Source organism: Balaenoptera ricei, chromosome 10 (genome assembly GCF_028023285.1).
Source record: "Balaenoptera ricei isolate mBalRic1 chromosome 10, mBalRic1.hap2, whole genome shotgun sequence".
Classification (NCBI taxonomy): Eukaryota; Metazoa; Chordata; class Mammalia; order Artiodactyla; family Balaenopteridae; genus Balaenoptera; species Balaenoptera ricei.
Window position 1 is genome coordinate 81,471,321 of NC_082648.1, and position 27,815 is coordinate 81,499,135.

A 27,815-nucleotide genomic window follows, 5' to 3' on the forward strand; every position below is an offset into this window, starting at 1 on the left:
TGGGAGGGGAGATAGATCAGCTTTATTTATGAAAAAAAAAAAATCACTGACCAAACAATAAAAAGCCCAAACTAAAAAGACATTTTTAGTTACAATGTGAGCTGAAATTTTGTATTTCTTTATGAATTCAATTTTAAAAAGAGAAATGTCTGAAATCAGCAATGGACAGGTCCTTAATCCACTTTTAAATCTTTCCCCACAAGCATGGCAGTCACGGGGTGCATACACGCCTTGTGCTCTTGGTAGGTACGGATGGCTTGATCGTGGGATTTGTCAAAGGCAGCAAGGTCCCTGCATTTAAAAAAAAAAAAGAAAAAAAGAAAGATGGATAATGACTTATTTCGGCAAATTTTATTATACTTGCAAAGCAAACAGATTAATAATAGATATTTATGTGTTGGTTATATTTTTTTCAGAATTCCTGCCAAATTCACAGTCAAAACAACTTCACCGAGATATTCTTAAATTGTATCTTGTGGCCAAGATACAACTTTTTTCACTTTTACCAAGCATTCCTTTATTATATGTCAAGCAACCTATTCTACCTTATTGCAACATTTGAATCAAAAAGGTTTGGCTTTACCTGTTTGATCCTTCTCGCATTTAACTTCAGACACTTTTTTCTTGTCCTTCCCTACTCATCAATTATCTTCTACTTGCTTTTAAAGATCTTTTTGTGTATATAAGATTATCTTTGATTTATTTCCTTTTCACCAGGGTCTAACCCTTTTTGGCCCATAATAGGTAATCCATATATAATCCTTCTAAAAAACTACTGAAATCATCTCAAATTTTAAATATTTAGAAGTGTTAATTCCTATTCCAAAATTATATCTATAATCCTTAACAGATTTAAAAATATTATTTTTAGACTGCATTTTACAAAGTATTTTAGCAACATTAAAAACATCTGTTTAAGATTTTTCTTCCCCATTCCTTATATAAAGTCAAAGCATAGTGAGACTTGGTTCTTACTTGAATAAGGGTCGTGTAAACTTCATTCTTCCTTGTTCAGTCGCCATTTTTAGAGCCAAAGGAATTGCTTCCTCCCATTTCGATTGAATGCAGAGTCGTAACCATCTAAAAGGAGGATTTTTAGGGGGTATAGGGTAGGAAATGAGGAGGAAGAAGCAGGATATGACAGGTATATCTGAAAATTACTTTTGTAATGATGAATAATCCCATTATAGTTACACTGTACACCACTTTATATTATGTCTTTATTCTGAGAATCTCAAATCCTTATACATACCATTCAATAATTGGAGAAGAGAAAGAAGAAGAGTTTGTTCTTGAAAAAGATCATATGTTTTAAAAGGTTTGGATTATGTAGGTGCTCATAGACCTTACATATGCAATTTCGGAAGGAATTAAACTTTGATTTAAGCTCACGCTACAAATTTGAATTAAGAAAGATGAACAGAATCAAAGATTTCTAACTATTCCCATTTCAGAGTCCAATAGGAAGAATGCCTATTTACCAATGAATCCTTAATTCTAATTTTTTTAAAGTCAAGAGAAGCTTAGAATAAATTCTAACAAAAAAATTAGTACTATCATCTTACAGATATTGCAACTATTCCTTAAAGACCATTATAATTATGTATATAGATGGAGTAAATCTGAAAAGGATTTTTCAAGACTCATGTATGTCTCATATGCTGCTTTCCCTTTCTCCGCTTTTTAAACTAGTTTTCCACTTTCTTCCACAGAGACAAGTTAAAATGATGTACCTGAATCGTATTTCAGAATTGTTAATGGCATTGAAGTTGTACACCTCTTGCATTCGCTTTATGTGCCCCAATGGAAGAGGTGCCTAGAGCAAAATAAAGAAGTATAATGTATCATTTCAACAGGATTCCTTGGAAGAAAGGAGCTGGAGAGAAATTCTTAGCCAGATTAAAATCCTCAATATTTTATAAAATAGAAATAAGTTAGATTAAAAATGAAAGAAACAAATGCACACTAAAATAAATTTTGTGCAAATTTATTCTGAATAAGGATATTCTACTAGGAGCCAAGGGATAATTTAATTTGCTAGGTACATGGAGAGGTAAATGAGAAGTACTCTCTTCAGACTTTCTGGTATATGTAAATACTAACTTTCCGAACCTCTCCAGAGTCTTTCAAGTTCTTCCTTATACCTTAAATATCTTAAATTTATTCTGTTCTCCAGATTCAATCACAGTTAATTTTTTTCCTCAGTGATTCCCCCAGCTTTATCTTTGTATGTTTCCTCCGAAATCCCTTTTGAATGATCTATACCCCTACAAAATAGCAGTTTTTAAACTTTTATATTACAGACCCTTTTCAGAATCTGATGACTCATACGGACCCTTTCCTGAGGGGGGGTGGGATACATTTACCGTATAAACACAAAGTTGTATGTACAGTTTCAGGGGGCTCATAAACTCCCGTGCCCAGGTTAACCCGCGCTAAAGCGAGAACAAGCTTGGGGGAAGGAAGAGAAAGCAGCGCTCAGTTTGGCCAGGCGGAGCTCTGGCAGTGCCCGCGGGATGCAGGCGGAGGAATCAGGAGGTAGATGGAAACCGCCCGCCGCAGCCGCTACCGCGTCTTCCAGAACGCTCGCCCACACTCGGCTCTCACTGACTGCTGGACCCTTCCCAGATTGTTTCGTTTCAACCAATCTCTAAGTGCAGCCGGGTAGGCCAGCTGGTTAAGGTCACCTCCTAGGTCACCTCGTTACTTTCCCAATGTGTGCTGTGCCTGTTCGCCAGTCAGCCCATCATGCTTTCTCTCTTCGTGGTTCCAGGCCACACGGCAGGCGGGGCTACAGAAATGTGTGAAACCGCCGTGATGGCTTCAGACTCCCGTTGCTTTAAATTTCTCTTCCTCATTTTTTTTTTTTTTTTTTAAAGGAACTCCTTTATTTATTTATTTATTTATTTATTTTTGGCTGTGGTGGGTCTTCGTTTCTGTGCGAGGGCTTTCTCTAGTTGCGGCGAGTGGGGGCCACTCTTCATCGCGGTGCGCGGGCCTCTCACTATCGCAGCCCCTCTTGTTGCGGAGCACAGGCTCCAGACGCGCAGGCTCAGTAGTTGTGGCTCACGGGCCTAGTCGCTCCGCGGCATGTGGGATCTTCCCAGACCAGGGCTCGAACCCGTGTCCCCTGCATTGGCAGGCAGACTCTCAACCACTGCGCCACCAGGGAAGCCCCCCCGTTCCTCATTTTGCATCAGTTCCATAGGAAATTCTGTTCAAAGTCTTCTTCCATCCCTCCCAAGGTCTTTAGACCTAAGAGCTCCCTGTCATGTAATAGTAAAGACCCCATCACTATCTCCCTCTCCCATCTCCTCGCAGCTTCGCATATTCTTTTAGTTACCCGGCTTTGAAACCTTCAAATCTGCTTGGACTCCTTCCCGTTAACCCCCAATCCAGTCAGTCCCCAAACCCCATGCTCCGTGCTATGTGTTCTCCCTCTCACTGTCCTGTTCTTTCCCTTCCCGCCAGCTCCCTCCTGCCTGTCCTGTACTCCTGTGAGTCTCCCAACTAACTTCACCCCCAGCGTTCCTCATGTCAATCCAGCCTCCCCAACACCAGCGGAATAGTCGTCATAATCCATCATTTCATCAGATGACTCTCTTGTTAAAAATGTTAAATCCTCTGCGACTGCCTGGAATCAAATCTACATTCTTAGCTTGGCATTCAAGACACAGCACATCAGATCCCAACAGTCTTTCTAGCGTTCTCTTCATTAACCTCTTTCCCAGGGCCACGACTTCCTCCTCCTGTCACGCTCTGTCACTTGCTGCTTCTTCCAACTTGAATTTCTATCTCCCTGCTGACTCTGCTCTTCTCAAATCAAGCCCCACTCCTCCAAAATCCTTCCTGATTACCCCAGTTGGAAGGGAGTCCTTCTTCGCTTTTTTCTCAAATGACACCTAAAATCCCTCCTTTTATTGCTAAATTTTGCACTTGTGACCTTTCCTACTAGATTATAAACTTTTTGAGGACCCGGCATATTTCTTTCTTATGTATTTTTATATTCAGCACAATACTAAACATAGCAGGCATTCAATAAATGTTTTTAAGTAAATGAATGGATTTTACCAAACCATTTTTTCTGTTAGTTTCCACATGGATATTTTTTCCAAGTGGGGTTCAACCATAAATGCTGTGCCTTTATGCCCATTTTAATTTCTAATATTTTGAGCTAGTACTTACTTTCTGGAGCATCTGTGCTAAAAATTCATTCACCTGATGAGAAGAGAAGTCTTTTAGGTCTGCTGAGCTGAATGAATTTAAATCATCTTCTTTGCCCTGAAATAAATGTTGCCTGATTACTGCCATTCATGAACGATTCAATAATATGTATTGGTTTATCTGACATAAAAGTAAAAGTTAAGGAAGAGAAATACAAGGATGCATAAGACTATAAAAAATAAATTTGAACATTAGCTATTTTAATCATTCTGAGATGGCATCACTATAACTTAAAGAGCTGATATGACTCCTAAATCTATATTACTTAAGAAAAATTAGACTATTAATAGTAACAGTGGAGGAAACTTTTGACAACATCTGTACAATTCACTATATATAGATTTCCAAAGCAAAGAAATGCTACAAAAAGCATGTCAACTATTTATAGGCCAATTCAAAAATTTGGGTAAATAATCAAATTGCATATTCTTTTAAATATCACACTAATGAACTCGTAAGGCCACGAACAGATCTTTCCCTTCATCTTCACACATTCTATTTTCCCCACTTAATCTTGGAAATCATTTAAGGAAAAAAAAAAGTGGGTCTGTACTTTTCAACTTAGGATTCATTGTGAATTATCTTTGAGGAAATGATTGAGGAACATTAAAAAAAGCTTATCAAAATAAGTATTTAAAAAATCTTTTAAAATAGTTTTAAACTAGGGTTTCTTTTAACTTTAAAAGAAATATATGCAAAGGTTAAAAAAAAATCAAATAGGACCAAATGAAAAATTCCTTTGCTTTTGCTCCCTGTCTCCAAGTCCCACTCCTCAGGAACCTATATTAATATGTATATCCTTCCAGAAAATTTAATGTATGCATATACATCCTTGTAAAGAATCATTATTTTACATCTTCCTCCCCCTTCAAAACACCCTTAATATCAGAACTTCCTCCCTCTTTAGAACCTCACCTAAATATTAGAACTTACAGATCTCATTCTCTGCTCAAAAACATGCAAATTTAAACTACCTATTGAGGATATATTTATTAGTGGTAAAAACAAAGAGCAGGGGAATGATAAACCAAAATTCATGGTCATGGTTACATGGCAGGGCAAGATGGGAGGAGAGAAGGATGAGATGGGGAGGGCAAAGCATTGACAGAGGAGGTACATATGTGTACAACCAGCCTACTGCTCTGATAAGAAGTTGTTAGATTTTATATTTGCTTACAAAAAAATCTTGAACTTAGATCTAAAAAGTCAGTAATGCTCTAACTTTGTTATGATGTTATGAGAATCTCCAAAAAGATGTTTATATTTTATTTAAAATTAGGGTATCTTTTGCCATGGTTTCTTGTTCCATTTTCCTGATTTGCCTTACTCCTGATTTGGTTTCTCTTCCTTCCTCTGACCCTTAATGGGTCTCCCAATACCTGGAGCTTTCTACTCCTCTCTCTTATTCTCCACATCCAGACAAACTTTGGTGCAAACTATCATACCTCCCTATCTATTCTTCTAAGAGCCCATTCATCTTTCCTAAAAATCACTTACTCTTCTCTAAGAGGCCTATATTCCCCCACCCCTTTCCCTTTTAAGAGCAAGAAAAATCAGAACTAATACCATCAACATCCATTTGTTTTCCCCCTCAAGCTTAACTTTACACATTGAGGGCTGGTATAATATCATTTTGGATAAACTTGACTTAGGAATAGTAACTCCAAATACATGAGTTCATAAGTAAAGCACCACTCCCCCACTTCATTGAGTAGAGACACATTTGTACAATTCAAAAAGGAGTCAAAAATCATACATTACTACTCACAGTAATCCATCTTTGACTTAAGGCAATACAAGCATTTGTCAGAGTCATATCATAACTGCAAAGATTCAGAATATTAGAGATTACATTTTATAAAAAGGCACATGCTTTTGCATCAATGCCATTTTGAAGTTACAGAACATACTTAAATTTCAAAGTTCTTTGAAAATAAAGATAAACAACTCCAGAGTGATGGAAATAGGAAATCTTCTACCTGACTTAAAGATTACTGGTATCCTCTAAGAACACAGAAATCCAACTGGATACCAAATTAATGAAACCCTGGATTATTCTTTGGAGAGAATGCCAAACATCTCAGCAGAGACCGTCACATGCTTCTGCAGTGTATGCTGAAGGGGCTGGGGCTGAGTTGAGCGTATTGTTTCCCGGATGGCAGGAACAGTTCCAGGCACTCAGGACAACATGGTAAACACCACAAAGTCCTTGCTCTCGTGGCTTTTCCTTTCTGTCGTTCCAACCATCTAAACATCCAACAGATCTGCGAGCAACTGCTATGTGATAGGCACTGTTCTAGACAATGGGGAAATAACAGTGACACCCATGGGAGACTCCGAAATCATGTGATTTTGATCCTCTCTTTTCAGAAGAAAGCAGAATTCACAAACTCTGACCATTAAGCAAAGCAAGTTATGCTAAGGTTTATGTGTTCTCAACTTGGAAGACAAATCATACATTTTGCAGCAATGGAAGAGACCACGTAATGTGTGCAAAATTCTTGTAAAACATCCCTCTTTGTCCATAAGTCATGCTTACTTGCCGTGAAATGTATCTGTTAGAGAACAGAGGGGTACCTGCCCCGCAGGGCCTAAATGAGGTAAGTTTTGATTAGAAGTGACCACTGAACTTGCTTTCAGAGAGTTTGTGCCCTGGGGGAGATAATAAAGGGGTCAAAGCAGTGACCTTCTTTGAATCAGCTTCCAATTTATCTTCATGAAGTAGGCTGTGGACAGTAGGCAAGCCCTTTTGTTTGCCCTCAAGACCAAGTGGGACCAGAGGTCCTTGACTGTGCAGGCAGTTCATCACCTTCAATTAGAACATGACTTAGCACCGATTTCATAAGGAACACCAGGAGAGTAAAAAAAAGACCTTTGGCTGGTCTGTTTCTTGGTGCCTGAAACTTCCGTCTCATTGTAATGAACAAAATTAAATAAGGATTAGCCCAGGGAGGGGAAGCAACCCTTACTTAGGGCAAGGTCCTAAGAAAAGTAATGAGTGAATCAGTTATGAGCCCTGTTCTCATGGTGCTTCAACGTAGTGAAGGAGAAAGACTTAATACTCACTCACACAAATCTAAGATTACGACTGTGGAGCCGTGAAGAGGCGACACACAGCACCGAGAAACCCGTAACGGGAGACTTGACCTAGTTAGAGAGGTCAAGGAATGCTTTCGTGAGGAAGTGGCTCTTGAGTTGCGATTGGAATTAAGTGGGTAAAGAGTACTCAGGGTGGAGGGAACAGCAAGTTCCTGGATGCAACATGGGGTAGTTAGCACCTCCTAATACGATTCTTGGAAGACCAGGGTTCAGGTCCCTGATTTGAGGAAGGTGTTTAGTTTAAAAGACAGTGTAATGGAGCGTTTACGACGATGAGGATTTGAATCTCAACTCTCATGACTTGCTGTGCAGCATTCAGCAAGACATGTTACCCTAGCTAAGCCTCATGTGCCTCCTCTGGAAGTGAGGGCGGTAACTTACGACACTGCTGTAATGAGGAACATGATGCTTCTACGTTATTTTTCTTACTGCAAACGTTTTCAAGGAAAGGGCAATATCTTTTTCTTTTCTGTATCTCTCACCATCCTTGTGCAGAAAGGAGGCACTCGATAATTACCTGCAATGAACTGAACTAATTTATATTTATAATATCATCGAAATGACTTTTTTGACCTCAGGGTTAAGGTTCTAACTCCTAAGCACTCAACTCTCATCACAAACTAGTAATAGCTTAAGGAAGGCATAAAACCCTTTCAGATATTTTGAGGAGCTCTAGGATTTAGGAGAAGGAGAAGGAAAAGCATTAGTAGGTAAGTACTGACTTGGGCTTCACAGGGGGCAGTCCAGGAGAGTATAGCCAGGCGTTCCAATCAACTTGATTTAGAGTATCAACCTGAGAACAGAAGGAACACCCAGTTTGCTACTGAACAATCTTTTCTCTTGAAAAAAAAAAAATTTTTTTAAACTGACTTTTAGGACCTCAAATCTATAATTTTGTCTACACTGACATGTCAAGATAATTTCTAAGTCTCTTTTCTAAAATAAATTTATGTTAATCAGTAATGTTCTTTTAAATAATTAAAATAGGAAAATTAAGTACACGCACAAATTTCTGAAACACACCACTGTAGATTGCTCTGAAAAAGGAAAATTCTACACATTAGTTCATACTGTTGAGATCACATTTTAAACAGGAAAACACTGAATGAAAGATTGAATCTTAAATTCTAAACTAACACTACTATTAAGTAATTCAAATCAACCTAACAAATAGCCATTAAATGAAGATATATTGAGCATGCACAATAAGAAAGGTTTTAAAATCCAACCTTATCTTTAAAGTGGGAATACAGGAAATCTTTCCAGTCATCAGTGGTTATGCTCTTGTAGGAAAATTTCTCAACATAAGCCTTTAAGAATCCTAGGAAAACCTCTAAGAGTTTTTAAAAAAGAAGAAAAGAAAAAAGAAGTCAGTTAATAGAAAGGTAATTAGTTAACACATTTTTGGGTGCCTTGCATTGTACCAAACCACGGAGAACAGAGAACATTCAGAAAATAGGGAAACCAATGAGGACTTTAAGAGTAAAAGAATGTTCAAAAACAGAGGTAGGACTTAAGTTGTACCTTGAAGAACATATGTAATTTGTTGGAAGGCAGAAGAGAAATCCTAATTAGAGGTAAGGGGATGACACAAGACACAAAAAAGGAATACACAACACAGGTTCCAAAACCAACGATCTTTGTATAACTTGAAAAGAGGAAAATAAGATTCGACAGACAGAATGGATCCAGATGAGGGAGGGCATTCAAAGTCCATTGACTAAGGAGAGTACTTTTAAATGCCCACCAATGGGGAAGGTTACATAAACTCAGCACACAAATATAATGAAATACTATGATGGCATTAAAAAGCACAAGATAGATTTGTAAGTTCTGACATGGAAGGATGTATGTAAAATATTGTTGAATTAAAAAATAAATGTTGAAGAAATATATAGTATGATTCATTTTCTGTAATTAAAGTAACTATATGTATATATATCTATATATGTCTGTTCACTAACACTTTGAAAAAGATCTGGAGCCATACACACCAAACTGAAGGACCCTCACTTATGACTCTTACAAATTTCTGTACCACACAAAATTTTTTTCAATGAGCACATACTAGTTTCCTAATTTTTAAAATACTGATGAGCTTTTTTTAAGTCAAGCAGCATAATTTAGAACGCAGAGGTTAGTCAAGGTTTTAAGTCGAGAGGTAACATTAGAAAACGATACAGATTTCTTTAGCAGCTACATAAAAAATGGAAGGATAAAATGGAGCAAAAGTAACAGTTAAAAATTCTTTCTATTACCCTCAAAGCAAAAAAATCAGAAAATGCCAACTGCTTGCCTGGTCCTCCAAGAAGCTGTTCAAGGTAAAAGAGTAAAGCAAAGCCCTTCTCATAGGGAACTGAAGAATAAGCCACGTCAGGGTCTACGTTCGTCAGATCAACCACAAGTTTGGTGAAAGGATGTGTCTTTCCAAAAGTCTTTATCTGTGAGATGCAAAATTAGAGGAATGTTCAAATATGAAGTCTGGTTACCACCATGTACACAAGCTAGTAAGAAGTGTTACTACACTCAGTGGCATAACTTTAGGGGAACTTAGAACTTAAACTAGAGACTGGAAACTGTAGGATATGTTAGTACACATTTCTGGAAGTCTATTAACGGAATGCCTACTAGCGTAAGGTTCCGTGATATTTCTTGCTCAATAAAAGACTAGAAAAATGTTTTAATGCCTGGTTAGCAAATTCAGCTCTCAGGAGAGAGCATTTAAAAATGACATAAATACACCAAATAAAATTCAAACAGAGTAGCCAACTATATTATTGCAAAGCCCCAGTGAGGTCCTACTGGTCATGAACATGACCTTACACAGGATAACGACTAACAGGTAACAACAGAACGTCACACCAGCATCTGCCTGATTTCCCACACTGGTAAAAATGACTTTCTTACTGCTACTTAGTAAAGCTGCTTTACAATCTGAATTTTTGAACACCTACACAACTTGGGATGAATGCTTTTAAAAGTATGACTCATTTACCAAATTCTGGAGTTCTCCCCATCCTCCCAGAGCATGAAAATGTCTGAACTTTTCACCAAACAACCGTCCACAAATGTGGCGTTCCAGGTATACAGTGTGTCCTTCATTTAACCTGAAAATAATTGAAAAATAAAAACACTGACACAGCTGAGAGAAAAAGGCACTGCAATCAACAAGATATTTTCTTTTGGGTGTTTCTACAGAGCAAAGCAATTGTAAAGACTTGACTATGAATACTCAAGTCTAAGCAGACTGCTCTGCGTGGCTTCCTTGCATTCAGTTCAGAACAATGGGAAGCCCAGCCCAGCAGATGGAAGCAGGGGAAATGAAGCCAGGGCTCTGGTTTTATGTGTCCATGTATTAAAATGTGACCATACCAGGAACTAAACAGCATCAACTGAAAACCTCTATTCTACCTGACATTGTGATAAGTATTACAGAATTTTTTAAAAATCCCTGTCTACCAAAGAGATGATAACAAAGGTATACACACAAAACAATTCAAGGTGGTGGAAGGCAGGGAAAGAAATCAATAACAAGAACCCATAAAGAAATAATAATAATAAATCTTACCAGAAGTGATCCCAAGTTTTGTTGGTCACTAGATTTCCTGTCCAACTATGAGATATTTCATGTGCAATAACCTAAAGGAAATAGTGGAAGTGATTAATGGTGAAATTGATTATCTTAACCTAAAATAACTCATTATGTAAGCATTCTAGTTCTTCCAATTCCACATTGTTCAATTTATTTTTTTCCACATTGTTCAAGTTTTTTTTAACATTAGCTGAGATATTCAAGGAATTATTCAGTTCAGCAAAAAAAAAAAAAAAAAAATCACAATTTAGCCAAAGATAAAAAAAGTATAGTTTACAAAATTAGAAACAAAATATTATTTAGAAAATAATAAATGGATACATCACTCTATTAAAAAATATTTCATAAACATATGAAGAGATCAAACCATAAAATGTTCTTAAATCTGTTAAATCCTACTGATTATGTAGTAATGTCTTGCAACTAGAATCCCCAAGTTATCTTTTATAATCATGTCTTCGATATAATGACACAATGGATATTTTAAAATCACTTGACTTAATACTTCTTGAGGATAAGACCATGATAATAAAGTTTCACTTACGTTGGACAGTGACTTGTCACCTGCCTAAAAAAGAAGAAAATTACCTTAGTATTTCAGAAATCAAATTACAGACTATATCTAAAAGACTGCCTATGTCAAGACACAGTATTCCAGCATTTATGGTCCACTGTATTTCTGCTGTGGCACTCCAAAGAGTTCAAAAGCAACATGTACTGAAGAAATTTTTTTAAATGCAGGATTAAAACATAGCATTATTCTTTCTCTCCCTAATCTTGGGAATTTTTCCAATACCACAGGAACCAGTATACCTGTCTCTAATTAACTTGCAGGAAACATTTCTCCTCTTCTATTTTTTTATATCCACTCTTATTCACTCTTAGGTACCTTCATTCTCTCCTTATTCCCTGCAGTATATTTAAGAAAAGTCTGTGGTGTCCTGTAGTGTGTTTTACTTATTTAGTTGCTAATCCATTACTCACTTGGTTCTAGGAAGGATTTAAAGTAGCGAACAAAGGCATATAAAATATAGCTATATACTGTGGGCTAATTCTTTCCTAGTTATGGTAAACTGAGTTTTGTTTTGTTTTTTAACCAGTACCTATATGCCAAGTGTAACTGGTATAGTTTCTTTGGACACACAATTCATCAATAGACCGTTGTTACACAGCCCTCCCTCCCCCAGCATCCCAAAGCACCTTGAACACTGTATTCTTTTCTCCCAAGTGGCCAAATTATTTTCTTTAGAAAGGTGAGGTGATGATAATAATCACAATAAGCAGTCGAATAAGAAACAAGGGTTACATAAATAAAAGCCTTTGATTATTTAAAAAAGTCTTTTTATTATTAGGAGTCTAAGGTTCTTCATACCTAGGTTTATGTTTGAGGAAAAGTCAACTTCAAATGAAGAAAAATTTACACTTACCAGCAGAGTAGGAGTTACAAAAGTGAGGCAAGGATGTTCCATGCCGCCGTACGGGAAGGATGGCGGCAGGACCAGTAGGTCATACTGCCCCCAAATATACGGGCCTCCCAGATCTTCTGCAATTTTAAGCATAGATTCAGTCTGGAAAATTAATGTATATATATTTGTATGTCGTAATCATTGCCATAATAAATTTCTTGAAAGTGTACATTGCTTTCTGTGACGGCTATGAGTTAATGGGGCTTATTTTAAATGAAAATGATACCCAAAAATGCATCAACTGCGAACACCTAAAATAAGATATACTATTTGATTCTTTTACCACATTACTTAAAAGCACCGCATTTCATACTCAAAATCTTAAATCTACCATCTACCACAGTTATTAAAAAGGGTAACTTTATGACGAACCTCAGAAAATTCGTAAGCAGACTTTTCCACCTGCTCTTTCTCAGACCATACCAATGTCCTCGGGCCAATCTGCCTGCAAAATGGAAAAGCTTAATGAAAATGAAATTCAAAGCAAATTACTCACCTGGTTCTAGGAACGATTTAAACTGTTGTACACAAATCCTTACAGAAGCAGTGTGATGTACCACGTGCTTATGGGGAGGAGGTGAGGCGAAACAGCTTCTCTGAGGTACAAACCTCCTGTTGTGAATGCAGCAATAAGTCTGCATGTCTATAAGGGGGTGCAGTCTGGGCCACGTGAAAACTTGACGTGAAGCGCCCCCAAAGGTTAGCTTACTGGCTCTGGTAAGACCTTTAGGGATCTAGTTTCTTCCCTCAATCTTACAACTATAGAAACCCCAGTCACAGCTCAGTAAGAGATTATTCCAGAAGGGGGCGGATGTAAACTCTGTTATGCACTTAAAGGTTGAACACTTTTAAATAAGAAGAAACAAACAGAGAGAGACGGAAATCCTGTCACATGCTGTAACATGGAAGAAACTTAAGGACATTATGCTAAGTGAAATAAGGCAGTTACAGAAGAACAAGTACTCTACGATTCCACTTACGAGGTATATAAAGTAGTCAAACTCAGAGAAACAGAAAATAGAACAATGGTTACCAGGTACTGGAGGCAGGTGGAAATGGGAGTTGTTGTTTAAAGGGTACAGAGTTTACAGAGTTTCAGTTTTCCAAGATGAAAAAGTTCTGGAGATCTGTTTCATAACAACATGAATATACTTAACACTAGTGACTACTCAACTATACATTTAAAACTGGTTGAGACAGTAAATTTTGTGGGTTTTTTTTTTTTAACCACAATAAAAAAAGAAGAAACAAATAGAACTACATATCACTTATATAGGACTAGAACCCCAAAATATTTTTTTCATGTAAATTTCATCTTAAAACTGTTATGCAATGCCAAACCCCAAACAATAAGTCTTTGCCTTGATATCCTGGCCCAGAGAGGCAGTGGATTCTAGGGCAGGGCCTCTCAAACTTCAATGTGCATACAAACTATCTGGGGAGGTTGTTCAAATACAAATTTTGATTCGGTAGGTCTGGCGTAGGACCCAAGGACTTTCATTTCTGACCAGCTCCCAGGTGATGCCAAAGCTATTCGTTTGTAGACCACAGTGAGAAGCAATGGTAACCAGTGCTAGCCAATATAAATGAATGAGAGCCACAAATGTGAGCCACGTGTGTAATTTTAAATTGTCCAGTAGCCACATTTTTTAAAAAAGGCAAAGTGAAGCAGATGAAATTAATTTTAATAATATATTTTGTTTAAACCAATATATCCAATAGTATCATTTTGACATGTAATCAGCATAAAAGATTATTAATGAAATATTTTGCATTCTTTTTTTTCATATGAAGTCTTTAGAAATCCAGTGTTTATTTTACACTTCCAGCACATCTCAAGCCTCATGTGGTTAGTGGCTGCCACTCCAGACAGCAGAGTTCTATGCCGCATGGGCTCTAAAGTCAGATGGTCTAGGATGGGTCCCGGCTCTGACATTTCCTAGCTCTGTGACTCTGAGCCAGTTATTTAAACTCACCGAACATCAGTTTCTTTATTGGTAAAATGAGAAAGAGTAATTGTATCCATTCCACAGAGTTGCGAGGATTCAAGGGCATAATGCCTTGGAGTTGGTACCTAATGAGACCTGATAACTGTCAGCTGCTGTGACAATTATTACAATTATCATTTAGTGAGTGCCTCCTATAGGCCAGGACCTTTACATATATTAGGTCTGTTAATCCTCACAAAAATCCCTTGAAGTAAACATGATTATTTCTAGTTTTTAGGCGAAGAAGGTTAAACTCAGAGAGGTGGGTTGCCCAAGGATGTAGATAGTTAACTGCTACAGCTGGAACTGGAATCTATATTTGCCTGATTTGTCCACTGTGTCCACATCCCTGGCAATTTAAAGAATGTGATTACTATAGCCATTCTTAATTTTCAGTTGTTTAGAAATAAGAACAAACAAGAAATTAAGAAAGAAGGGCACTCTAGCTGCTGGTAAAATTTTAACAAAATATCTTATATTTCTGTAATATTTATAGGCTTCCTAGTGCTTTAAAATAATTTATCTCATTTGTTGCACATAACCACCCAATGAAGTCGGAAAGGGGATATTATAATTTCGAGGATGAGGAAATGGAGGTTATGAGAAGTGACTTGTTCAAACTTAGATTCCAGATCTATAAAGGTAAGACCATGCTCATTCTATAATACTTGGAAAGTCTAAGGGGTGAGTGGTAAAGATTTTTTTAATTTAAAACTAATTTGTTACTTACATTTCATGATTAGATTTGAATGTTTCTAGAGCTGTTGGCTTGATATCTTGAGAAATACAAAAATGATCTACCAATTAATCCTGACAGAGGTTCAAGACACCTAAGGTTTAATCTTTTCATAAACGTCAAAATGTGTTCAAAGGCTCACCTGCTTTCTAAAGCTCCAACAACCAAAGCAATCAAGTAGCAGGGGATCGGAACCTAAAGGGGGCAAAAAAAACACACACCGAATGCTCGAATTAGTGTTTAAAAATGTTACAGAATAAGACAATTCATATTCAGAAGTAAGTAAATTTCCTTTCAAATCTCCGAACATTAGTGTGGATTACTTTCCTTTTGTACTTCTCAAATGGTTCTCATTTTTGAGGGGGTCAAATAGTTCAAAACTGTGATATAAAAACATTTCAAAACGTCTATTTCCCTTTTATCCCATTAGCAAGGGAAGATTCTGAAATGTGAAAAACATGATTGCACATAGTATTAGAGGTACATTTTAAGCATTTCACAAAAATTAACATAAGAAAAGGCAACTGTGCTTTTAAGTTTTTTGTCATTTTCTCTTGAATTAAAAAACTTTGTTTTAAATTCCTTTTTAAAACCACTCCTTGTATATTTGAGAGACATACAAAATAATCCAGCAACGAGAGAATGCTGAAGGTTTTGGAATCCTAGAAGCTGGGGTAGGGGCAAAATTGTCCACTGTGGCTTAGGTACCTGTTCTGCTAAGGAGGACGAAAGAAAACCATAATTCAAGAAGAGTCATGCACCCCAATGTTCACTGCAGCTCTATTTACAATAGCCAGGACATGGAAGTAACCTAGATGTCCATCGACAGATGAATGGATAAAGAAGATGTGGCACATATATACAATGGAATATTACTCAGCCATAAAAAGGAAGGAAATTAAGTTATTTGTAGTGAGGTGGATGGACCTAGAGTTTGTCATACAGAGTGAAGTAAGTCAGAAAGAGAAAAACAAATACCGTATGCTAACACATATAAATGGAATCTGAAAAAAAAAAAGTGGTCCTGAAGAACCTAGGGGCAAGATGGGAATAAAGACGCAGACCTACTAGAGAATGGACTCGAGGACATGGGGAGAGGGAAGGGTAAGCTGGGACATAGTGAGAGAGTGGCATGGACATATATACACTACCAAACGTAAAATAGATAGCTAGTGGGAGGCAGCTGCATAGCACAGGGAGATCAGCTCGGTGCTTTGTGACCACCTAGACAGGGGGAATAGGGAGGGTGCGAGGGACGCTCAAGAGAGAGGTGATATGGGGATATATGTATACAGACAGCTGATTCACTTTGTTGTACAGTAGAAAGTAACACAACACTGTAAAGCAATTACGCTCCAATAAAAATATAAAAAAAAAATAAAAAGCATCAGTAAACACACACACACACACACAATTCATTAAAGGTCAAAGATACAAGTCAAACTACCAACTACTTAGGAATTTTTACTTAAAAGGACTGTAACAGAGTGGTTTTTGGTCTAAGACAGTTCTTCCATCTGTAAACACTACACCACCACACGCCCGAGCTCTGGTACCAGGGCAGGTCAAAGTGTAACTTAGAAACAGGAAACCTGCTACTGACTGGGATGTAAGGAAATGGGATCAGGCATGCCCCCTGCCATGCCTCTCCAGCACCCTCCTGCTTCAGTACAACGCTGCGAGCAGAACCAAATATTTTTAAAGCGCAAAAGAAAAAGAAATGAAGAAAACAAAAAGCAGGAGCTGCTTTCTAAATTCTGAAATATTTCAAAAGCCATTTTGCTCTCTGGATGAGTAAAAGCTATTTGTAGTTCACCACCAACTAAAACACAAAATCTAGACCCTAAGATCTTACTTTTTGGCTGAATCTGTATATCTTCCTGCTCGTGTCTTCTGGGTCAGGTGCTTCTCCATCACGAATGGCACTCATAAGTGCAACCAGTTCTTTAGGGACAGACACCTATTGAGAAGGAAAAGATATAAATAAAGATATAAATGAAAAGTTCTATGTAAAATAACCTTTCCCCCCGCTTTTTGACTATTGATACAATAGACTATGAACCCAGTACATTCCTCTGTATCACTTTTGTAAATAGAATTAGCAATATGTAAAACTGGCTTCTTTAAAAATGATGGTGACATATCTACCTGTCCATTCATCCATCCATATTAAGAGCATTTGGTAGAAACTAGGTTAAAATCCCAGCTCCGCCACTTACTAACTTCATGCACTTGGGCAAATAACTTCCCTGAGCCTCAGTTTCCCCCATCAAATGAGGGTAATAACTTCATAGGATTGTTGCAAGGAATAAATAATATAAATGAAGAGTTCAGCACCATGCCTGGCAATGGCAGCCACCAGCCCTGCTCCCCTCCACACCCTCAGAAGAGATTCAAAAGGATGTTATACTCACTTTAGATCAGAGAATACAATTCTGAAAAATTTAATATTTAACACATAAACTTGGAGTTACAAATTCTACTTTTTAAGGGTCATGAGTGTGAGAAACTTTTAAACTTATTGCTGAGAAATGTGAAATAATTTTCTCTGGAAGTTTGTATGGAAAAGATCCTTACGGGGCAAACTGTATGGTCACTTAAGTGTGTACCCTATCTCCATGATTCTGCAAGTCTTACCTCTAATGAATGCCAGAATAAAGGACCATCACCTGAGTATTAATGATCTAGCAAACATCCATTCCAACAATGTTAGGCTTTCATGTTCTTCCTGCATGGCCCAGTCCTCCAAGCTATTACTGAGGCAGGCACAGAATCAGGACCTCCAGAATCAGTACTGCAACAACCACAGATCCTAGAGCTAAAAACTATTCAGGAAATACCTTGGTTCTGCTTCCTCCCTTCATTTAGGCAGTGATAGGTTATACAGATGACACAACTGAGGTTGTGAGGTCATAAGACTTGCCCAAGGTCATGCAGTTATTAAGTGGTGGAGAAGAGTCCAGGGATTCTTTTCTTTTAAATTTTTTTTTAACATCTTTATTGGCGTATAATTGCTTTACAATGGTGTGTTAGTTTCTGCTTTAGAACAAAGTGAATCAGCTATACGTATACATATATCCCCATATCCCCTCCCTCTTGCGTCTCCCTCCCACCCTCCCTATCCCACCCCTCTAGGTGGTCACAAAGCACCGGAGTCCAGGGATTCTTGGCCTCCAAGTAAAGTTTTCTGCAGCACTATGCTAGGGGTGGTTTGGTTGTGGAACGATGTGGGAATCAAGAAGGCCCCATAAATACAGGTTGATCCTCAATTCTACTTGCCTGGTTTAAGTAAGTCTAGCCTCTGGGATAGTATTTATTTATTAATTATAGTCTACTTTTTCCTAAAAGGATTAGCAGTACCTACAACAAGAATAAGTTGGAAATGTATACAGATAAGTCTGCAATATATGCCCATTAGGATACCTAGATAGATATTTTTACATGGCTGTAAAGTGCATTTATAGAAACTTTAATCCTACAAATGTCAATTTTTTTAAGTTAAAAAGAGTTGCTCCCAAATTCTTGTTTTTAGGTCCAGAATTCTGAATTCCTTTTAAAATCAGAATGATTTATATCATTTCATTTTTTGGCTGCGCCATGCAGCATGTGGGATCTCAGTTCCCCGACCAGGGATCAAACCTGCACCCCCGGCTGTGGAGTCCTAACCATTGGACCGCCAGGCGAAGTCTCTGATACCCCTTTTTTTTATACTTATGTTTGAAACTGCCTTTAAAACAGAGATTCAAAATGGGATCCATAGCCTTTTTCTAACATATTTCAGGTAGAATTTAATTAAGTAAAGTATTTCTAGCTATACAAATTCAATTCTTATCTCTGCTTATCATTTATACCACATTTACTTATACGGATCATTTTGGAAAGATATCCCGTGTTCATGGATTGGAAGAATTCATATTGTTAAAATGTCCGTACTACCCAAAGAAATCCACAGATTTAATGTAATCCCTATTAAAATAATTGTATGGATCATTTAATTCAGTGAATAATTTCAGTGATGTTTACCTCTGCACTGTAGGTTAATTTCACAGAAGGAGTGTCCTGGCAAGGAAGAATCGCTCTACAATGGATTGCCTGGGAGAGGGAGGAAAAAAAAGAAACGGCTATTTCCCTGTCTCATAAATCAAGTCATTAAGAAATCATTACAATTGCAGCATTGTTCTTAGACACATTCTTTTTAAAGATAAAAGTGTCTCACATTTCTTCAGCTCTTTTAACGTAGCAAAAGTAGATCTGTGGATTAAAAAAATCTGGTTTTCCCTTTTAAGGTAATGGTCAACCTTCACATTTCAGCTGACGCATGAAGCAATGTTAAGCAGTGATTCCTGAGTAATAGTACTGCCCAGTGAGAAGCTGTTAGGAACCCTGACAAAAAAGGGCTCTTTGGTGAAGTAAATTTGAGAACCATGGCATATTGCATGCCTGGGAGAGTCACTCGGAACATTAGCCTCCTGAAGGCTCTGAAAAGACCGATAATAAAGAAAGCTGTTTGAATTCTCATACTTATTTCAACACGAAACCCATTTTCCTCTGGTTAATTATTAACATCTAATGGGGCGCCAGTGTTCTAAGGAACACTGATTGGGAAACGTTGTTAGAGTCTTGACCTTTTGATCTTACAGCAAACTTTGAAAGTAAACACTAGGAAGACAAGGAAGGAGAAAGAAAAGTCTCTTTCAATACCATCTAGACATATTCATTCACATAATATGTAGAGTGTTTCTTTGCTTCCGTATCAATCTGTCATAAAGATCAGTTCCATTAAGAAGAATGACCAGAGTACCTATGATTTTATACCCTGGCCTGTTTACAGATAAGTCTGCATCTATTGCTGGTGAGCAAAGGAATCCCAGCCTCACTGAGATGGTCTACTGAGCTTAAAGGAACCCTGAACTAACATCTCTCTCTGAAGTTGTTATAAATCCCAGACCGACTTCATGCCTCTGCAAACTTCCTTCTATCCTCCAAACTCCAGCCCTTTTCACTTCAAATCTAATAGATTCTCCATAGATAGGAAATCCCAAATGACCTCTAGATGGATTAAGTAGAACTAGAAGAACCACCTGGTTCTCTCTCCCAAAATAAGGTTCCAAGACCATGCCTTTAGGGTTCCTTAAAGTCCCTGGTTATGTGGCTCAGCAATGCCAGGGGTGGGGTTTATATGTATTTCACTGGATAAGACCAAACCCAGAAAAATATGCATAGAGAATGGCCGTAAGCAAACTCATCAAACAAAATCATGTGTACCTGCTTCCTATCAACTATAATAATTTCTTAATTTAACTGAAATCTCTTTCCTCTATTTCAAAAACTGTGTCCAACAAGAAATGCAATAGTATGTTCAAAATTCACATTCTCCTGACTCACAAATCTTGCATTTCTTGCCAACGGACATTCCATACGAATTACTGATGAAAATCAGATAAGAGACAGAGAGTACATAATTGGTACATTCTTGCCTAGGACATGATATCTCTTCCAGATTAGTGAACTATGGGTTTCTTAGAAAAAAAAAAAATTTCAATTGGCAATAGAAAGTAAACACGTCTATACAGGTGTCAACATTGCTTTCTTTTTGATAGACTTGTTTTCAAATGTGAGCCTACCATAGTATCTATCACAGAGGAATATTAAAAGGATTAAATACGTGAAGTACCTTACACAGTGCTTGGAAATATAGTCAATGTTTAATGAAGCGAGTTCCTTTAATTGTAAACTATTTGATTACTAAAAGAATTAGTCTTTTTTTTTCAGAAGAAAGTTTGATACTTATTATCCTTGTGACAGATTGTCTCTAATTATGTGGTTCTTTATTCTTAGTTGTTACACAGAAAACAGATGTAGTCTAAACCATATCATTTTAAAGGTACATTCAATATATTTACATAATATGTACACTTGTAAATGTATAAGAAAAAATCTGGAAAGGCAACACGCCAACTCAATGGTTACCTCTGGGCAATGGTGTCTGGAGAGGAATGGGAAATCTGATCTTTCCCTTTCCCCTTCTTTATTGTTAGCAATTTTTATAACCGGTACCTACTTTGTTTAGCAGTGTTTTCCTTTCATTTTATGACCATTTATTGAGTTCCCACTCTATGCCAAGTTCTATGCTAGGTGCTGAGGATGTGAATATAAATATGACCTAGATAGTCCAATCTAGGTAGACATGTTTTCAAATTTGAAGGAAGTTTCTTTTTAAAAGTAATATATGAATGTGTCAATAAGGACAGGTATAAATGAAAATATATGTAGTTTTAATAATATAAGATAAAATAAAGTACTATCTTAGGTAAGGCCCATGTATCCATAAGACCACTGTCCACTTTGCTTCATTCAGCTGCTTGAGCTGGGGATAATAAATCATTCCAAGTCCTTTTACCTGGCACTGACTAAAGAGATAGGGGTGTTCCTTCCCAGAAGTTTGTTCAGGAGTGAGCCACTGAAGAGCAGAAGATTTTGGAGATGTCTCAAAAGAAATTTCTATAACAATTTCTTGATTTCTGTATGAAAGGAACAAATACATTAGTAGAGTACAATTCAATCTAACTAAAATTTGAATTCATAATACATAAATAACACAAATAATATAAATAATATTTTACAAGGTCTCATCACTGATTGAGAGTAAGTTTTAGGAATGTTTGCCTCACATGTTCCTACCTGAATGCCAGCCTGTGGGTTCTTTTCTCTACATGGTAACTGCTTATGAAGATGTAACAGGAACTAATATTAGTTGAATACCCCAACTTTTTTTCTGTGATATCATGTAATCTTTTATAGTGGTGGGAAGGTAGAAGAAATAATTTTGGAACTTCAACTACCACTGTGGTGGGTGCCAGAGCATAACATAGGGCAGTGCTAGTCTGCAAACTGTTACTGGACAAGTTAAGTCAAGAACTTGAGAATAAATTCTTATGTCTGTTGAACCTATAATAAAATATATGTGTTTCTATTTAATCTCTTCTTCCTAGGAATTCATTTTTACTGCATTTCACAAAAGTATCAGCCTGTGGCGGAGTGGAACTAACAAAAACTGGTCCTTCACCCCAGATAGATTGAGCAGTACTGTTAACGAGGAAACAGCAAGAGCCCTGGAGACCAGCGGCTGTGCCTGTGCTTGAACCTACCACTAACTGGTGCTGTGAATTTGGACAAATTATTCGACCTCCCTATGTGGTAGGTGCTTCATTTGTACAATATGGTTACAGATAGATCTCACAAATTATGTGTGAGAGTTTCTTTCTTTTTCTTAAATGGGAAGAGAAGGCATGGAAACACTGACCGCTGAAAGGTGGGGTAGATTGACCTTGTTCTAGGCCAACGGTTTTCCACCCTTTTTTCCCTCCCCAGTATATCTAGGAGTGGGATATACTCCCAATATGACAGTTCTGGCTACCGCTTTCTTAAATAAGTTACCTTCTCTCTCTGAGGTTCCCTTTCCTCGTCTATAAAATGCAGATCATACCACAAAGGGTTACTATAAGGATTAGATGAAAGAATACATCTCCAGCACTTTTTAAGTACATAGAAATGGTTCTATGTTTGCCACTGTTGTTATTCCATTAATAAAAGTGGCTGGCCTCTGGGGAGAAGGTGAAAAATGTGCAGCTTGTAAAGCTTCCCAGGTGATCCTGAAATGCCTCCTTAAGGTGGCATGCTCCCACCATCACTCTAGGTATTACTAAAATGATGAGTAAAGAAGTTAACAGTTATCAAAAGCCCTATTCTGGAGTACCTTATACAATGAACTTCTTTAATATCTTAAGAACATGTAATTTTCAGTATAAGCTTCAATCGGAACAGCAGATTGGTAGGAGTAGTGTATCAGTTACTACACACACACAAACGAAAAATAGGAAATGAAAAAAATATCTAAATTACATAAAAATATATATCCCCCTTATTTAGCTATAAAAGAGAAAGATGAGAACATTCGTACTTGCACAGAGCAATAGGAAGAGAGATTTCCACTGGTGATCCTTTGTAACTTTGTCTTTCTCCAAGAGCGTATTTGACCTCTTGTCCATTGATGACCACTTTTTCTATTGTAAGGTCCTTTGTATCCAGAATCTAGAATTAAATTAATATTTTTATATGATAAGAATATAGTTTTAGGCACCAGAGAAAACTAATATAGCATATAGGCTAACTACAATGACTACAGAGTAGAACTAGTTGCTTAGGGAGAGTAAGATAGTGAAAGACAGGAATTAACGGAGTTGAAAGTTAGCATAGGTCCCAATTCATGGGACTTTAAACTTCCTGAAATTTTTGGGGGGCTCTAAGATTTGCATATATATTGTTAGGTAATTCTGGGACAGTCACACAAATTTCCAGCTTTAAGTAAAAGTCAGATCTAAATTAAAATGCCTTTGCTTCTGTCTCCTAAAACTTAACTTCTCTACTAGGAAAAAATCGATCTATAACTTGTTTCTTTCATCATGACTCCTCAATATATCTTACCATATATTTCTACCTAGAATTCATATAGTCCTACTGTTCTGTACTACTTTCATATATCCCCAAATTAAAACAAACCTTGGCACCTGTTAGGCAAATAAGTAGACTGTACCTCACTGCTGTTGTGTATCTAGAAAAAGCCCAACCTGGTATGGCAACTCTAACCAAATGACCCTATAGAGGAGTGGGAGAGCATATCTACTTGCTATGGCCGATTAAAGACAACTGTTCTGGGCAGGAAGGGAGGGTCAGCAAGTGTCTGAGGATTTTCCATCCCAATAATCCTCTATCTGAGCCCTAGAAACCATACACTTTCATTATCTCTCAACTACTTTTCTAGAACCTTCAATCTTTCTACGCCACAAGACTGTTTCCAATCAACCTAAACCAGCCTTCCATATTATTTTTAAAACTTCACTCAATCCTTCTGTCCACTCTGATAATTATTCTATTTTTCTCCTTCCTTTCTTAATCTTCAAGGGCAATCTATGGCTGTTATTTCCAATTCCTCATCAATCTCTCCTCCCTTCCCCCTCTTCAATCTGGCTTCTAGCTCCTCTGCCACAGAAAGGGCAGTCCTCCTGAACAACAGGTCTTTTCTGTTCAGTAACCTTGACCTCTGCCGCTCATAGCCCTAATGGACCGCAGCATCTGTTTGAAGCCCTCTCCTTGGCTGCTTTGACTTTACACATCAATGGTTCTCCTCCTTGTCTAATGGTTTTTTCCTCCCTCTCCTTTCTAACTCCTAAATATGGATATGTCCCTATGTGCTAGCCTTGGCCTTTTGCTTTTCTTACCGTATTCTTCATTCCCTAGTTCTCGCTCATGCCCACATCTTCACCTAGAACCTCTGTGCAGATGACTACCCGTCTATTTCATAGCTTCACCCCCTGCCCAGGACTTCAGCAGATCTCTCTAACTGCCTGCTTGACATTTCCATGGGAAATGTCATCTCATATTCAATAGGCTTCTAAAAATTCTAAAAACAAAGCCACCACTGTGTCCCCTAAGTTTGCTCTCTCTGCTGATTTCTCTATTTCGTTGATGAAACTCCTCAACTTACCTGAGGTTTGAAACATTCAACTAATCCACAACTGATCCCACTTCCCAATCTCCCATAGCCAGTTAACAAGTTTTTCTTTTACACTGTCCTCATACTTTTTCTTTTCTTCTACCACCACCCTAGGTCAGGCCCTGAACTAGAACTGCTCACTAACCTTCCTACCTCTGGCATCTTTCCCTTGAAATCTGGCCTGGAATAGCATGAGGAGTTAGACTGCCAAGAAACAGCCACTTTCCAGTCACCTTTCTTTTGTATCAGTTAACTACGGTGATAAACTCAGGAAATTTTCACAATTTTATTCTTACCTCTCTAGAGTCAACAATTTTTGGTTGGGAAGAGATTTCCATCCTGGTTGTATTATTCTTTCCCTTTCTTTTTCTTTTTTTAAGAGCAGCCAAATTTGTTATGAGTATCACCTGTTTCCCTCCCAATGGGCAATTATTTCTTTTGGGGTACTCTCTTTTTTTTGGGTCCCTCAACTGTTGCCCTTACTCTGAATTAGACTGATATATCTTCCTGCATTTGCATATTCAGAAACATTAGATTTTATAGCTTAAGAATAAGTTACTCCTTTGTTATATTCTGGCACCTATTTCTGAGTATCTGATTTGTTGTAAAAACTTGATTGGAGTATCTTATGTATATAAACTACTTACGTTTATACTACTCATAACCATAAGGGTGAATTATTTGGGTCATTTCCCAGTGGAACACATTCAATTTTCTGTATTTCCTAAACTTTTCAAATCTGTTCTGAATCAGAAGACTACTATACCTATTTTTTGTGAAACCATTTTCGTATCCTCTGTGTTTGTTATAGCAGTTGGCCCGACCCTCTCCAGTAGCACTTACTGTACCACATTATAGTGATTTATTTCTCCATTAGACTGAGGGTTCTTAAAAAGAAAAAGTTACTTAGGCTTGCATTCCCAGGGTTTAACACAGTGCCGGAGAAACAGCAGGTGCCAAGTAATGCATGAAACAAGTCCTGGACCAAGAGAAAATAGAAAATGCAATGTTTAAGCTGTGTATCTCAAGTCCTGACCTCAGCCATCACTCCCAAATTACTTAAGAAATTTCCCTTCAAATTTCACTGATAAATGTTATTAAGCAATTGATCAAAAATAGTAATAAGAAAGAAAAACAAAGGAAACTGGATAGTTGACAATTTAGAATTAGTCATTTAAAAATCTTCTCTTGAGATTTGGGGAATGCAAAAACAGGCAGGTTTTTAGACTGGGACATTGAAGGGACATTCTTTTCAAAATTTAAGCACCCTGACTCTTGCTTACTCATGGAACAGAGGTAAACGTTTTATTTTCATAAATAAGTGAGAGTGCAAGGTCATATTAAGCAGTGATAAACTATCAAAATTCACTTTCTTTTAATAAAAAGAGAGATTGCATTGAAACAGGACTTAAGTTCAGCCGATCCTGCCTGGGCAAAGCTGTCTGCAATAAACGATAGCCTGGCAACTTGAAGCAGACCAAAGTACAACCTATAGGGAAATAGTTATCATCTTGCTTATAATGCTTTAATTATTTATTTTCCTTATAGTGCTTGGGGTGACTGCAAATCAATATATAGAGGAGTCGACCTATTTTTCAAATCATAATTAGTCTAGCAAATTGCTAAATCACAAAGTAAGAAAGTTACATGCTATATTAGTTCATATTAATGAACTCAAAATACAGGCCTATTACTCAAGCAGGAAAAAATCATGAAAACAACCAACTCTTATCTAAACTTATTATGCCCAATTAACTGACCCTATTCAGTTCCCTCCATCAAGTCTACAAAATACGTTATCTGATTGCTTATTGCTGGGCTTTGGTAGCTATTGCCCCACTACTCTATGCAAATACATTGTGGCTGGCCTTTTCTTGTTCCTCTTATTTCTAAAATGCTTATCTATGAAATTCTTCAGGTGAAAGGCACAATCCAAATACTATCAGACAATTTGAGTAAGAACACTGAAAACAGGTTATGTTGTACAGATAAAATAATTTAATAACATTCCACAAATCTAAACAAGTTTTTCGCCATTCAAGTGGCTAGAGAGCTTGTAGAAGTCATTTTCTAAAAAGCGCAATATTATTTGCTTCTGGGAACCAACTATTAACAAATTGTATTGAGACATCCTTAGAAAGCTTGAAGAGCTTAAATTATTAGAAGAGAAGAGTGATAAGAATCAAAGGTAGGAAGGACCATGAACGCGGAGAGAGCTGCATCTGGAGTTAGAAAGTAGAGACTGCAAGGATCAAAGCAGGGCTGGGAATTCTCTAGGGGGGTTGAGAACTGGCAGGGAGACGGTGATCGGTCGTATCCGGCAGACCTGCGGGTTGAAATAAAGGGGCCTGGGAGGGAAAGGTGGGACTGAGAATCGGCAGGATACAGGGCCTGAGACTTAGCTGAGACTGTGGACTGAGGAAGGTGCACTGGGGACTGAAAGAATTCTGGGGCCTGAGGAGGGAGTTCTGGGCTGCAGGCCGAGGATAGGGGGAGACCGCAGGGGGCATTAGCGCTGGGAACTAGGATTAGCGGCGGAAGAGGGATTCGTGCTAAAATGAAACTTGAGCGCTGGGTGAGAAGCGGGGCGTGGAATGGGCCCTGGGATGTGTCCAGGGACTGGGAAGGAGGCTTTGGGGGAAGGGGGTGGAGGAGAAGGCAGGTATATGTAGTGGGTGAGGAAGGACTGCAGAGACTCAAGTTGGGTTGGGAGGGATCGATATGGGGTGCGTGGGGGCTGAAGGGGACGCTGAGAAATGAGTGTGGGCTGAAGAGGAGGTGCAGAACACGGGTTGCGGGCTGCGGAGGAGCACCGAGGGATGCGCAAAGCAGGCGGGGGTGTGGGACCGGGAAGGGGCCGAAGCGGGGTGAGAGACGAGAGGCGGGCACTGGGAGCCTGTCCCACCGTACCAGGCTGCGCAGATTGTCCTCCTGGGACTGGACGGTGAGTGCGGCGGTCCCGGTCAGTACCCGGCGAGTAAAGTCGACGCTGCAGCGCAGGTGCAGGTGCTTGGTCCGGCAGACGGACACCGGGGAGGCCAAGGAGCACGCATCCACTACCTCGGGCATGGCTGTGCGGGGTCCCGCTGCACGCGATCAGCACCCCAACACTCCGCTGCCAGACTGACTACTCGACTGAGAGCAAGAGAAGGCGGGA

The 27,815-nt window shown here is 38.1% G+C and overlaps 1 protein-coding gene across 2 annotated transcripts; it reads right to left on the minus strand.

Moving 5' to 3' along the window:
* Positions 1 to 27,815, minus strand: LTA4H (leukotriene A4 hydrolase). Of its 2 annotated transcripts, XM_059936705.1 has the most exons (19): positions 27,569 to 27,813; positions 23,066 to 23,196; positions 21,506 to 21,626; positions 19,129 to 19,197; positions 16,961 to 17,065; positions 15,248 to 15,300; positions 12,754 to 12,826; positions 12,343 to 12,483; positions 11,460 to 11,483; positions 10,892 to 10,962; positions 10,319 to 10,430; positions 9,620 to 9,764; positions 8,553 to 8,656; positions 8,046 to 8,116; positions 5,993 to 6,047; positions 4,186 to 4,281; positions 1,734 to 1,816; positions 976 to 1,080; positions 1 to 291 (listed from the first exon to the last, which is right to left on the minus strand). In XM_059936705.1, the coding sequence occupies exons 1-19, from the start codon at positions 27,725 to 27,727 to the stop codon at positions 174 to 176; spliced, it is 1,836 nt and encodes a 611-aa protein (XP_059792688.1). In that variant the 5' UTR covers positions 27,728 to 27,813; the 3' UTR covers positions 1 to 173. The 2 variants fall into 2 exon arrangements, with proteins under 2 accessions (XP_059792688.1, XP_059792689.1); XM_059936706.1 differs by lacking the exons at positions 1 to 291; positions 1,734 to 1,816 and having other exon boundaries at positions 1,012 to 1,080; positions 27,569 to 27,815.